General features: G+C 32.0%; 1 protein-coding gene across 2 annotated transcripts; it reads left to right on the top strand.

Annotated features, from left to right (window-relative positions):
- Nucleotides 1–6,181: 6,181 nt before the first annotated feature.
- On the top strand, nucleotides 6,182–11,901 carry LOC132726612 (ubiquitin-like FUBI-ribosomal protein eS30 fusion protein). 2 transcript variants are annotated; one of them, XM_060711951.1, is made up of 5 exons: nucleotides 6,182–6,312; nucleotides 8,271–8,351; nucleotides 8,644–8,782; nucleotides 9,952–10,007; nucleotides 11,729–11,901. In XM_060711951.1, exons 1-5 carry the CDS (start codon nucleotides 6,256–6,258, stop codon nucleotides 11,852–11,854), a joined length of 459 nt encoding a protein of 152 aa, XP_060567934.1. In that variant the 5' UTR covers nucleotides 6,182–6,255; the 3' UTR covers nucleotides 11,855–11,901. The 2 variants fall into 2 exon arrangements, with proteins under 2 accessions (XP_060567934.1, XP_060567935.1); XM_060711952.1 differs by lacking the exon at nucleotides 6,182–6,312 and adding an exon at nucleotides 6,391–6,455.
- Nucleotides 11,902–13,386: the final 1,485 nt, after the last annotated feature.

The following is a 13,386-nucleotide window of genomic DNA, read 5'->3' as shown; positions in this document are numbered from 1 at the left end:
CTAAATATTACTCGTTTGGAAGTGGCTAGCCTTTTTGTCTCTGACAAAACTACTAAATTCACGAAAATTCTTTGGCTTCTAACAAGTTTACAGTGTTTTTAAATCAACCAATTTTTGTATAAAAAACACATTTCAAAGTACTCATTTTATGGTGTTGATTTTATAGACGATCTGTTTATGGAAAATATGTAAAAATGTTTTGGTCATTAATGAAATTTGCTCGCTACGCACAATTAAGCCATTATCTATGACTCCTAACTCGAAACTAAATGGCGAAGACCAACACAAGATGCAGTTTATATTACCGCATTACCTTTTTCATGCAAGCTTGCATATAAATTACCAAAGATAAAATTTTGAGAGTAAGGTCATCAGGGAACTACCTGTACATTATTAACTCATACATATTACCACACTTAGATTATTGCTGTACTATCTGGGGCAATTGCAGTAATGATCTGATCAATGAAATCAAAAAATTCCAAAAAAGAGCAGCAAGAATAATTCTAGATAAAAGTTTCGATGCACCCTCCAGTGATTTGTTTAAAGAACTAAATTGGATGAGATTTGATGGCAGAATGATATACAAAAAAGCAATCATAATGTTTAAATCTATCAATGACCTACCATATCCACAATACATGCAAAGTAAATTCCAATTTGTTTACCAAAAACATGAGCGCAACTTAAGATCTACAAATAGTTCAGACCTAGCTGTTCCACGACCTAAGAAAGAATTTTTCAGAAAATCCCTAGTATACTCTGGCCCTAAATTATGGAATAATATCCCTCTTAACATAAGAAAATCTAAAACAGTTCAGGAATTTCAAGCTTCATATCTATCCTGGCATTTTTCATCATTAAATTAATCATTTTATAACAAAATTAGAATCTTATCATTTGAGGTACCAACTTAAACAATTATTTCCCACTTTATGAATGGACTGTAAATTATTAACATGTATTTCTTGTTCTGATAATTTCAATGTACATTGTACTACAGTGTTGTTGCAATTATTTCTGTTATATTGTAGTTGTATATATTGTAAATTATGTTTTTCTTAGAGGCCCACATGGAAGATTGGGAAACCAAATGTGTAGCCTCGATAAATAAAGCCTTTACTTACTTACTTACTTACTTACCTACCTACCTACCTACCGACCCATCCACCCACCCACCTACCTACCTACCTACCTACCTACCTACTTACTTACATTATTGCGACAGTCCTGATCGAAACCCAGGTAGTCCTACCCCTACCAAATGAAGGGCAATACAGTAACCGAAGGGTTTCAATGTCATTTTCTCCAACATGCTTGAAAGAAAGTGCTTGAATTTTGTCTATAAAGATGCCAAGGATGTTTAATGTTTATTTGTTTGGCGGTGTCTACACAGATCACTGCTTTAATTACAGCCGTTTGTGGATTCAAAGAATACGAAATGCTTATTCTAGCAATTTATTTCTTAGACCGTTCACGTCGATCAATACCTATAACACGCTTAATTCACACTATTCCCCAATTAAACAGAAAGGACAAACGAGTACATTATTACATGATATAATCATGCTGTAGCATTTAAAAGGAATGCATACGCGTCATATGACGTCAGATATGTTGTCGATAAACCAAAAGACGTCAGGAAAATTACATCTGTACGCTCAATACAGTACCATTTCTCTTTGTAATAGCATGTTAAGTTTGAATGGAAATAGATTTTACTTTCTCTCATTATAGTATAATATAATGCACGGTCCAAATGCTTGTAATTAATCACTCGATCAGACCTATCAGCCTTCATAATTATATCCCAATGCATTTGAACTGGAACTGTACATTATTCTACAACAATGCGCAAAAAATTGATATCTATTTCCAAAAGGAATTGGTCAGTACACGAAGTAGGCGGAGCTTAATAATTAAGTTTTAAGTGTACTTCATGCACAGAACTGTAATATAAGTATCTGATTCATGTAATGTACATTAAAAAACAAACGCATGCAAGTATCTAGACGCCACAATTAAAAGAATTATGTGACATCAGTTTGTAGTGTGTCGTTTGTATAAAATTATGATATAGAACTTTAACCTACGTGCAAACGTCATTTTGTCGTTTTCACCATCTGCTTTATAATTGTATCATATTGTTCTGTAAGGTATATACTTATTGACGGAAAATCGTTCATTTTCCAAGACATTGCATTCGTGAATGGTTCATATGCATTTTGTGAACTGCTTAGAACTGTACTTATTGCTAAGTTTCAATATTTTATAATAATGTTGTCTTGTTCACATTGCCCAAGTAACTTGTATTGTTATATGTATTTATGTTTTTAGACTCATTGACGAACCTACGCCAGAAGTTACTAATATCTTTTAAGTGTGTGATTTTTCTCATGAAATAAGTGATCCTCGATAACAGTTACAACAAATATAAATAATTAAAAACACAGGCTCAGTTCAATCAAGGTAGATCTAGGTATATTATACATATATAGGTTCTTGGATCAATTGGGTATTATGAAAAAGAATAGAAACTGCAACATATCCACACCCTCTAGTAAAACAGTTTAAAGTGAATTGGGGTATATAATAAATAAATAATTACGTGAATCAGATATAACAACACACCACAGAAGGAATTATATAAGGACGTACGTTGTTGGTAAGTGTGAGATACATTATTCAATATTACATAATTATATTGGTAATTATAGCAGATGATAAAACGTTCTAAAATACAATATTATTATTCATCATAAAAATGTTCAAACTAAATCACTAAGAACTGTATCAACATTTTTTCTTCTTTTCAAGATGTATTTTATTACAATATCCAAATGATACATTTTAATTGTTTTGTCAAAAATTGGAAAAAAAACTTATGGAAAATGTATTCATTACATAGTCAGCCGTTTAAGTATTGTGATGAATTATAAGACCATAAAGCACCAACTTAATATAACAATACTGAAGCATTGTACAGTGCAGCATCTAGCAGCTACCACACACAGGGAATAATACTTTTTGTTGTGATCATAAAAATTCCTGATATTTATCATGTATTTCAAACACTATTTGATAACAATTTAACAAGTAAAAAATCTACTTTCAGAAGTAAAGTTTTTTCTATTTAGGGGCTGTAAAGCAACATCGCGCGAACAATGCCTTTCACAATACATAATTGTTTGGTTGTACATTTGCTCTGACTGTTCCTATCCGGTTCTTTTTTCCAGAACAAAGCTGAATAGAATGTTTCAACAAATAAATAGACAGAATTATCTTCAATATGTTGTAGCTGTTTAATTTAATTATTTATCTGTAATTCATCGAAAAATCTAATGACAAGAATACAGTACAGTTGAGTGCTTATCATAAAATCTATGCTGAATATGCAAAATATACATCTAAAATTGAATAAGTGTACTTATTTATTAACGGGTCATGTTCAGATTATGTGCTCGAATGTTTTAGTATCTAGTCTCAATGTCAAATCTCAATTTTAGCAATACTACCTTGACATTTAATGCGGGAACTGTAATGAAATATGAAAACAAAATGTCATTCTTGTAAAAGTAACGGATTCCAAAGATTATGGAATTAAACTGAAAGAGACTGATATACACTTGAAATCACCTAAACCGCGAGACCGAAACTATCTGGCTAGCTTGGGTATCTCGGTTCGGACACATAATCGCCCATTCTCAATAAAATAAAGCATTTGAGGTTGAAAAACATTAAAAATTTGATGTTGTCATTGTGTCAATTTTTTATCGCTGAAGTAAAGGTTTAGGGTATTTTGCAAGTTTGCCAGAAATATTTTGAACAAGAAACTAAGATATAACAGGATGGCATTTATTTTGGTAATGACACTGTATTTCTTCGGTAACGAAGATTTCAGATCTAATAATGTAACATATTGGCTGCATATTAACAACAAATGTCTTTAAAATATATCAGAATCTGTAAATTCTCTATCTAGAGGGACTTTCTAACCCAGGAAAATTCAAGGAAGTTGGGTACCTTGCTAATTTTCAGTTAATTTCTTCAAAGTGAAATATTCGTAGAAAGCAAAAATAGTCAATTTTGGAAATGATTATTTTATGTCTTCATTCAAAGGATATATATATCATATATAATATATGAGAGGTCGAACGCATACACAAATGTTGTATTAGCAATTTTGTTTCAAAACATTCAACTTTTCACTTTCTTAATATTTGGAAAATTTATTGCTAAGCAGTTCTAAATTTATTCCCATATAGGATGTCACGTATGTTTCATTTTATTCAAATGCAAGTAAAGGTTGAGAAAACAATTTAATTTATTGTAAAATAATGTATATTTATGGATATTATTTTAACATTATTATATATAGAATGAAATACGGTCAGTAAACTCTTTGCAGAAACGAATTCGTTGTTGCTGAGAACATCAATATCTTGTAAAATATTTTTAACATTTCTGCTGGTACATCAACATATTATTAACATATCTTTCCTTTGTAAAAACAATTTTGTATCTTCTTACATCTAATACAAGGTAACCGTTACTAACAGGCATGATAATCCCAACTTTATCTTTAATTTTCAAAAATTGTTGAATTGTAAGTTGGAGTAACGTATGTTTCACACTCGCTTATTTATGAACTTAATCACGGAATTGAAACTTACATGTAAAATCGACTTTTTTATTTAGGAATCAACTGTACATCATTCTATTGTCATAAAAATTCGATTTTATGTTTTTTATATATGCATGTGTAAACAATATAAAGTCTGTTTGATAAAAGTAACGTTTGTTTCACTGTGGTTACTTTTAAAAACAAGTTAAAACTCGACCAAAGTTATCAACATTTACTTACTAATGTCAAATAGAAGTTAATGATGTTGTTATACGTGCTTTCTGACTTCAATTTCCCTTTTGATAAACTTACTTTAAAAAAGTTGATAACGTATGTTTCTGTAACGTATGTTTCATTTTTACATTGAAAGTGGGTTAAAAAATGACGCAAGACTGTTTAACCCGCCATAATTTGTTGTTAATATATCAGAGTTACACACATGTTAATTTTCTTTCTTGTTTGGATTCTTCTTTGAATGGATTGGCTCTTAAATAATGGTAACGTATGTTTCTTTTTAAAATGCTGTTGAAAAGATTTGAATAAAAAATGAAAATTTCCGAAAATATAATGATTTTTGAGAGGCTGCAAGCTTATTTTTACTTATAATTATATATATGCTGTATTATTAAGCATGCATCGATTCAATTATGTAATTTCGGTTCCACTTATTATTGTTTTAGGTTTGTCACTTTTTATTTATATGCATTTGGCGACATTTGATCATCCATTATATCAATGAGATTTTAACAGTCAAATGTAATTTTTACCAATAATCATAGTTCATATACACACAGCAATGACTAATTGCACATGTTTCGTTTATTCTGGAACTTATTTTTCTGAGACACAATTTCAAAGTTGAAAATTCTGGGTGGCGACAGTAACGTGTGTTACATTTTAGGGCATTAATGGTGCTTGTAAAAGAAAAATAACAGATAGAAATGTAAAACTGAGAGTGTCCCTATTACACAAAGTGGCAGTCACCTTTCTAACGACATTTTGACCTCAAGAAAACCTTCGTATAAGAGCTACCAAGCGGAACATCAAATGCTGTGTCTTATTGAAAATGAGCGAATATGTAATATGAAAATAATTAGCTTTCAGCAGAAGTGTCCATAATCATAATATAATTGTGCGGACCCATTATCATATATAATTAACTTCATATGTATACATGTATTAATTAATATAAAATGTTCTTTCCATTTTTCTAAAATAAGATAACTGGCCTACAGGTTTTGGCAGCTAACTGCTCAATATCTTTTTCTCTGAAAAATAATTTTAAAGTTATTGTCAGTCTGAGCTTCATTGTAGTATTTGAGTTTGTACCTTAATCAGAGGAGCTCTCTGTCTCACTTCATCATACACTGATATCAATTGTTAAATAAGTATATACTTGAGTCGTCACATCTTCCTATAGCTTCCTCGTATATGAAACGTTTCTTCACTTTAAAATATATAAAGAGATGTAAACATACTGACTTTTCAAACAGAGTAAGGAAATTTTAAATAGTCTGACATACCGCAAGCCTTCAATAACATCACGGACTTTCCGTGTTAATTCAAAAGGCTATGCTGTACAATTCCGTTATTTGATTCTCATTACGCTTTTTCTTTTATGCCTTTCACGCATGCGCAAAAATTTGACTTCCTTTTCCGGGTGCTATAGAAAAATTGCACAAGCACGTGTAAGTTTTGCTATCATTTTGTCTATTATTGCATACATGTCAGGTAATATATATCATGTGACCATGTCATATTAAAGTCCAAACCCTATAGAAGACAATTCAGTTAACTGTTCGTTATTGGAGACTTGTATTTTTAGCAGAGGGTTCGTAATTTTGTGTTCATGCTGGTTTTCAGTTTTAATTTAGAATGATTATTTTCACGTAATCAAGCAAAGATAAAAGTCTGATTAAAGTTTAAAATAGGTCAATGTTCTCTACATGTTCTGAATTGATTTGTATTTTATTATATGTGAACTCTTTTACAGGATTTAGGTAGGAATCTTAAAAGGTTTTAATTCACGAATTCGAAAACCTAGGTAAACGGGTCAGATTTTGTTAAAATCATGGGGATTTTGCCGTGTAGTTAGTGTAACTTAGTCTGAATGACCCTCAGTATTTCATGGCTAGTGAATAGTCCTATAATTATGATGTTGCTTTGAACATTTTTGCTTCTGGGCAAAGCAATGTCATATCGAAATTGCTCAAAAACCCATTGCATGTTCTGCCAGAAAATTGGACTGAACGAAAAACAATTAAGACAGCATGTATTTTCATTAGTTTTGACCTATTTATGAACAAAACTATAAAAAAAATACCTTTTGTCAAAATAATTAAACTGTCACATCCGAAAAATCATGATTAAATCCTCTCGTGTATTTAAATTCCTTTTACAGCCGATAAACAAATGGCGGCCATACAGTGCGCGAAATCTGATTGGCTAATTCAAATGCAAGCGTTTAACTGAGTCAGAACATTCTAACGAAATTTTTTTTTAACGAAATAATTGCCCATGCACTGTCAGTGTGTTCGAATATATTTTTCCGTTCAAAAATTTGGAATCAATCTGTAAAGCACCTTGCTTAACCAGTATGGCTGATAGACAAAAATGGATGATGTTTATAATTTATTTTAAATTGATTAGTACATTGTTTGAGAGTTTTTGTGTATGACTTAGCATGAAATTGAAAGAAAAGAAGATGAGCTTTTGAATAAAGCTTGAAAGGCAAGACAATTTAGACTTTTTTGAATTTTTTATGATGCTATGCATATTTGAGCAATATCTATTAGAAGTCGGGCTTGACCGACATAAAACTATAACAAGCCTGTAACATCTAATATATTGGATTAGGCTAGTGAACACCCTTTATAATGAAAAAAATAATGACGGTATACCATCAAGTCTCAATAAAGTAAAGATTGCAGTTACATTATTACAGAGCAATAACTAAACAATGAAAAATAAGGTATTAGGTAAAGGGTCAACTTGGCACGGGTCAACTCGGCACAGGTCAACACGGCCCTCTATTAAAAACATATTAGGATATAGATAGTTTAGATTTAGATACATTTTGCAAAAAGTCTGGAGTAACAAATTAATATAAATTGTAAATTCTTTCTTTCTCTACAAATTCACATACAAATGGGTATTTTTCATCAATAAAACTTTTCAATATCCTTGAGTAGTGAAAATGTTAAACCATGAAAGATATGATTAAAACATATCAAAAGTAATAAAAGTAATCATTACAAGTAATATATAATTATTGGCCGAGTTGACCCGTGCCAAGTCGGAATAGGGCCCAGCTGACTCGAGGGCCGAGTCTGTTTTAGGGCCAAGCTGACCCTGATTCGAAAAATAACTTCGAAATATTTGCTTTAATGCATCTAGTTCATTGATCCATGATACTTGAAGTATGTATTTTAACATCAGTTTCTACTTAAGATTCTTGTTTATCAGCTCACTTGTCTTTATTGTATTTTAAATGAAGATATTACATAGATTTAAAACCACTTTTATAAAACTCAATTATGTGGCCTGTTAGTCTTGTAGCAGATTTGGTTTTGGGCCAAAATGCTGTTTGCCTCTTGCAGACTTCTGTAGCTAAAATTTCTACACACATGTTATTTCTTTCTTGCAGAAGACAATGCAGTTGTTCATTCGTGGTACACAGACCCATGTGGTCCAAGTGAATGGAGCAGAAACAGTTGAAGATGTTAAGGTTTGTGCATTTCCTGCATTCTTTCCCCTCCCAAACAATTTTTTTACTTCTGTTTATTAACAATAAGACACTAAACTTGAATGACTGGGAGAATTTTTACTAGATTTAAGGGAAGGTGACCTATCTGGGGGAAAATGCAGTTTTTCACTCTTACAGGGGAAATATTTATTTGCACATTTTCATTTAAGATCTACAGTCTACAATTTTAAATAACTGGTCAAAGTTACTTTTTACGAAAATCAATCCCTTGTATATTTTTATACACATATATATTTTTTTTTCTTTTTGTTAGGCTCTCATAGCTGACAAGGAAGGTTACTCTGTTGAGGACCAGGTTATCTTGTATGGAGGCAAGCCCTTGGACTCTGGCCTTCTGGCAAATCTTTGTGAAGATTTGACCACTCTTGAGGTCAACATTAAAATGCTGGGAGGTAAGAAAAGTTTTATAATAATTTATTTGATGTATTTAATTCTATTTAATTTTAAGATTTCTTCTCCATAAATTTTATAGTTTAATGTTCAGTAATGCACCAGTCAAATGAAACTAAGGCAATCTAGGAGAATCGGTAAGGTTGGGTTTGGATTTTCTAACTCCTGGTAAAGGTTTTGTCCTAGGAGAAAGTCGGAAAGTAAAATTCACTATAAGTGTCCAAAAATCTTAATGAAAACAGCATTAACATTGTGAATAATGGCTGTTTAAAGTAATTTTGCAGTTCTATTCTTCATTTGTGTTCGTTCAAATTAATGTGAAATATATGAATGGTGGTTCATGAAATGTTTCATATTAGTTGCATATATTTAATTAATTTTCTATTAGGAAATTAAAAGAGCTGATTACTCAGTTTTCCTACAGTTAAAGGGACTTCCTTGAGATTATTTTGACATGATGGTGGTGGAAATAATTTTAAAGGTTAATTTTTGTTTCATTTGATGAGGGTCTAGACCAGTAACTTGTTTGCAAAATTTCAAATAAATCGCTCGCTCCATTTTTCCAAAAAAATATTTCAATTGTGAAAAATTACTCAAAACTGAAAAGCAAAGCTTTTCACTTAAATTGAGCTAAGTATAACACAAAAATACGGTTTTTAATTTAGTACATGTTTTATATCATTCTGTTTCTAAGTGACCTAGCTTAACTATGAAAGAAATTCAAATCTTATGTACCTCATTGCAGTTCCTTTATTTATGACATGTCATAATTTGATTTTTAATCAAATTTAAAAAGGCTTGTATACAACAGGACTGGTGGTCTATGATGTAAAGCTTGAGACCATCAAGAAAATCCCATTATTACTGATATGTTTTTCCATTTGTATGGAATTAGAAACATCTGGTTATTGTGCAAAACTTCTTTAGTACATGTACTTTGTTACTGTTAAATTTTGCGTAGAAGAATTTGCTTGAACATTAAATATAAAGTGTTTGTCCTGTGGCAAATTCATATAATGTACTTATTGTCTTATATTTTAAGAATTCTGTCTGTAAAGGTCACCAGTTATGTATGTATAGTAAGCTGTTAGGTATTTAAGGAGTGCAGTGCTTTAAACGTAATTAAATATTGTATGAGAAATTATTCTGATTACTTGTATTTTGTTTCTAGGTAAAGTGCACGGATCTCTGGCTCGTGCTGGTAAAGTAAAGGGACAGACACCAAAGGTAATAATTTCTATTTGCAGAAACCTTTTCATTGTTGATGCAAGAAAATATCTCACATCAATGTATTTAAAATATATGAAGAAATGATGTAGCCTCCTGTATACTATAGCCTAGTTTGTAAATATGTATATAGTTTATCAATATTGCATAAAACCTTGATATGGGGTGTCCACGGTCGAGTGGTTAAGGTCGTTGACTTCAAACCACTTGCCCCTCACCGCTGTGGGTTAGAATCCTGACAGGGACTTTGGATTCTTTCATGTGAGGAAGCTATCCAGCTAGCTTATGGAACGACTGTGGTTCTACTCATGTGCCGGTTTGTGCCTGAAATAATGCACAGAAGGGCACCTGAGGTCTTCCTCCACCAGTTAAATTGGAACGTCTCCATATGACCTATACTGTGTCGGTGTGACGTAAAACCCAATGAAACAAACACAACCCTTGATGATATTAGAATATTTAACTTGATTGAACACAAAGGCTGGTGTTTATATGTCTCATAGAATGAGGAAACAATAAAATCGTTTTTATCCCCCGCCGAAAAATTTCAGCGGAGGATATAGTAATAGTCTCCGTCCGACATTTTTGTCCGGAGCATATCTCTAAAAGTATTTGAGTTATCAACTTGAAACTTCATAGGTGGATAGACCTCATTGAGGAGGAGTGCAGTGCACAAGAATGATAACTACCTTTCATAATTTTTGAGTTATTGCCCTTTGTTATTTTTCATACCTAATTTTTCCCCTGAGTGGAGCATAACTCAAAAAGTGTTTGAGATATCAACATGAAATGTCATAGGTGCATAGATCTCACTCAGGAGGTGTGCAGTGCACAAGAATGATAACTCTACCTTTCATAATTTTTGAGTTATTGCCCTTTGTTATTTTTCATACCTAATTTTTCACCTGAGTGGAGCATAATTCAAAAAGTGTTTGAGATATCAACATGAAATGTCATAGGTTGATAGATCTTATTGAGGAGGAATGTTGTGCGCAAGAATGATAACTCTTCCCTATACAATTTTTGAGTTATTGCCCTTTGTTTTTTTTGTTCATGCTATTTTGTTCAGAGCTTACCTCAAAAAGTATTTAAGGTATCAACTTGAAACTTCAGGTGGATGGATCTCATTGAGGAGGAGTGCATTGCACAAGAATGATAACTCTACCCTGCATGATTTTTGAGTTATTGCCCTTTGTTATTTTTCAAAATTAATTTTTGTCCAGAGCATAACTCATAAAGCCTTTGAGATATCAAAATGAAACTTCATAGGTGCATAGATCTCACTCAGGAGGTGTGCACTGCACAAGAATGATAACTCTACCTTTTATAATTTTTGAGTTATTGCCCTTTGTTCTTTTTCATACTTAATTTTTCAATTCATTTTTTTTCTCAAAAAGTATTTTAGGTATCAACTTGAAACTTCATAGGTGGATAGATTTTACAGAGGAGGGATGCAGCACACAAGAATGATAACCTACCCTGCATTATTTTTCAGTAATTGACCTTTGTTATTTTCAGCCATCAGTATTCACATAGGTTTCAAATCTGTAATCACTATAGCCATCAGTTTTCATTACCAAAAGACCTCTTAAAATGGAATTATTCCGCTCTACTACATAGACATTCTTCCAATGAGCAAACACATGCGGCGGGGGATGGCCATGTTCACATGGCTCTTGTTACATGTTAAAATATATTAACTTGGTCCATTGTTTTTTCAGGTTGATAAGCAAGAGAAGAAGAAAAAGAAGACTGGGCGAGCTAAGAGACGTATGCAGTACAACAGACGTTACGTCAATGTAGTACAAGGCTTTGGCAGAAGGAAGGGACCTAATGCTAACTCATAAATTACAAACTTGTACATAACATTAAATAAAATAAATGTGAAACAAGAGCTGTGTCTGTGCTGGATCATTTACTTCTTTAGGTTAAAAATGGTGTTCCTGCTTTAAGCTATTTGAATAAGGATAGTTTGCATTCTTGAACTACTTGCCCATGTTGGAATGAGCTCAAGTCTTTTGTTTCATTTCAAGCAAAAAATCTAGTTTACTTTGTGACAAAAGCACTAGAAATAGTGATTTTTGCTAAAAAGCTGATACATGTATTTGGGGTCACTGATAAATCATCCAGATATATGATTGAAATTTGTCCCCTGTGGCTGAAGGGATGCCTTTAAAACAGACTGCCTCCAGATTCATGTTTTCATGAAAATTTTAAAAATGTATTTGAAAGTATTTTTGTAAAGTGAACAAAAAATTATTTACGCATTGCAAACAGCACTTACATGTACCAAAAAGAGGACAAAATAGCAAATATAATCTAAAGAGAAATATGGTGATAAATGCTGCAAAAACAGTCGTTAATAGCACATACCATTTAAATTATTACTGGAATTGTAAAAATCTTTTTTTCTTAAAAAATTTTAGTACATTTTTCTCAAGTTCAATTTTCTTGATATATTTTGGCTTATCTGAAGGCATGCAGCTTTAATGGTTGAAGCGTATCAATTGCAGTCATTGTTTATGAACTTTATCCCCGTGTGATGTAAGAGGTTCCTTAGTTGATTTTAGACTTCTATGCAGAATAGAATATGTCCATGAAGGATTTATTATTAATACTTGTGTGTTTAAATGATAATGACAGTCATCGAATTTAGTACTGGCCCGGTGGCCCATGACCAGTGTAAATTAGTTCGGGCCAGTGTAAATTTTAAGAAAATTTAGTTAAATATATAGTAGAATAAATTCAAATCTGGAATTCGGGCCAATAAATTCAAAATCTTAAATTCATTGACTGTAATGATTAATATATTCATGCTTTTTAGAGTTGTCATTTGGATTTACGAAATACTTCAATTGGTTGTAAATATGGCAGTTCTAAACCTGAAAGTCTTTGAAACTAGAAGAAAAGTTTCCAATGGCAGACTGAGAAAACCCTGTGTTCTTCAGTTTTAAGATATATTTTAGCCTTTTACCTGCTGGTCGCAACTAATTCTGTGGCTGCAACCAGTGCAGACACTAACATTAATTTTTAGCTCAACTTTTTTAGGTAAATTAGAGGTATTGTGACAGTTGTGTCCCAGTTGCCATCTTGATCATAAATTAATTTCTTGGTGTATTATCTTCATACTTGGCCACAACAATCTTTGGGACAAGACCTTCAAGTAGATTAGACTAACCTTGACCTTTAAAGTCAAATGTCTAAATTGCTTGTTTTTTGCTGGTCTTTGTTACTAGGGGCTATTACTTTGTTATTTTTGAATGAATTGTCTTAAAACTTGAAATAATAGTCCTCCCTTCAAGTTAGCCAGACAGACCTTGACCTTTACTCATAAATGACCTTGACCTTGAAGGTCGTAGTGATTTTTTTTTGCTGTAAC

The sequence above is a fragment of the Ruditapes philippinarum genome, unplaced genomic scaffold (genome assembly GCF_026571515.1).
Source record: "Ruditapes philippinarum isolate M1 unplaced genomic scaffold, ASM2657151v2 ctg1760_1_1_1_1, whole genome shotgun sequence".
NCBI lineage: Eukaryota > Metazoa > Mollusca > Bivalvia > Venerida > Veneridae > Ruditapes > Ruditapes philippinarum.
The sequence above is the reverse complement of the archived record's forward strand: the minus strand, read 5'-3'. Positions and strand labels throughout refer to the sequence as shown.

Excerpts from the sequence above, each read along its gene's own strand:
- LOC132726612 (XM_060711951.1), top strand. The coding sequence starts at position 6,256 with ATGCGCAAAAATTTGACTTCCTTTTCCGGGTGCTATAGAAAAATTGCA. Across the intron at positions 6,313-8,270 it reads GAAAAATTGCACAAGCACGT|AAGACAATGCAGTTGTTCAT; the intron begins GTAAGTTTTGCT and ends TCTTTCTTGCAG. Across the intron at positions 10,008-11,728 it reads TAAAGGGACAGACACCAAAG|GTTGATAAGCAAGAGAAGAA; the intron begins GTAATAATTTCT and ends TTGTTTTTTCAG.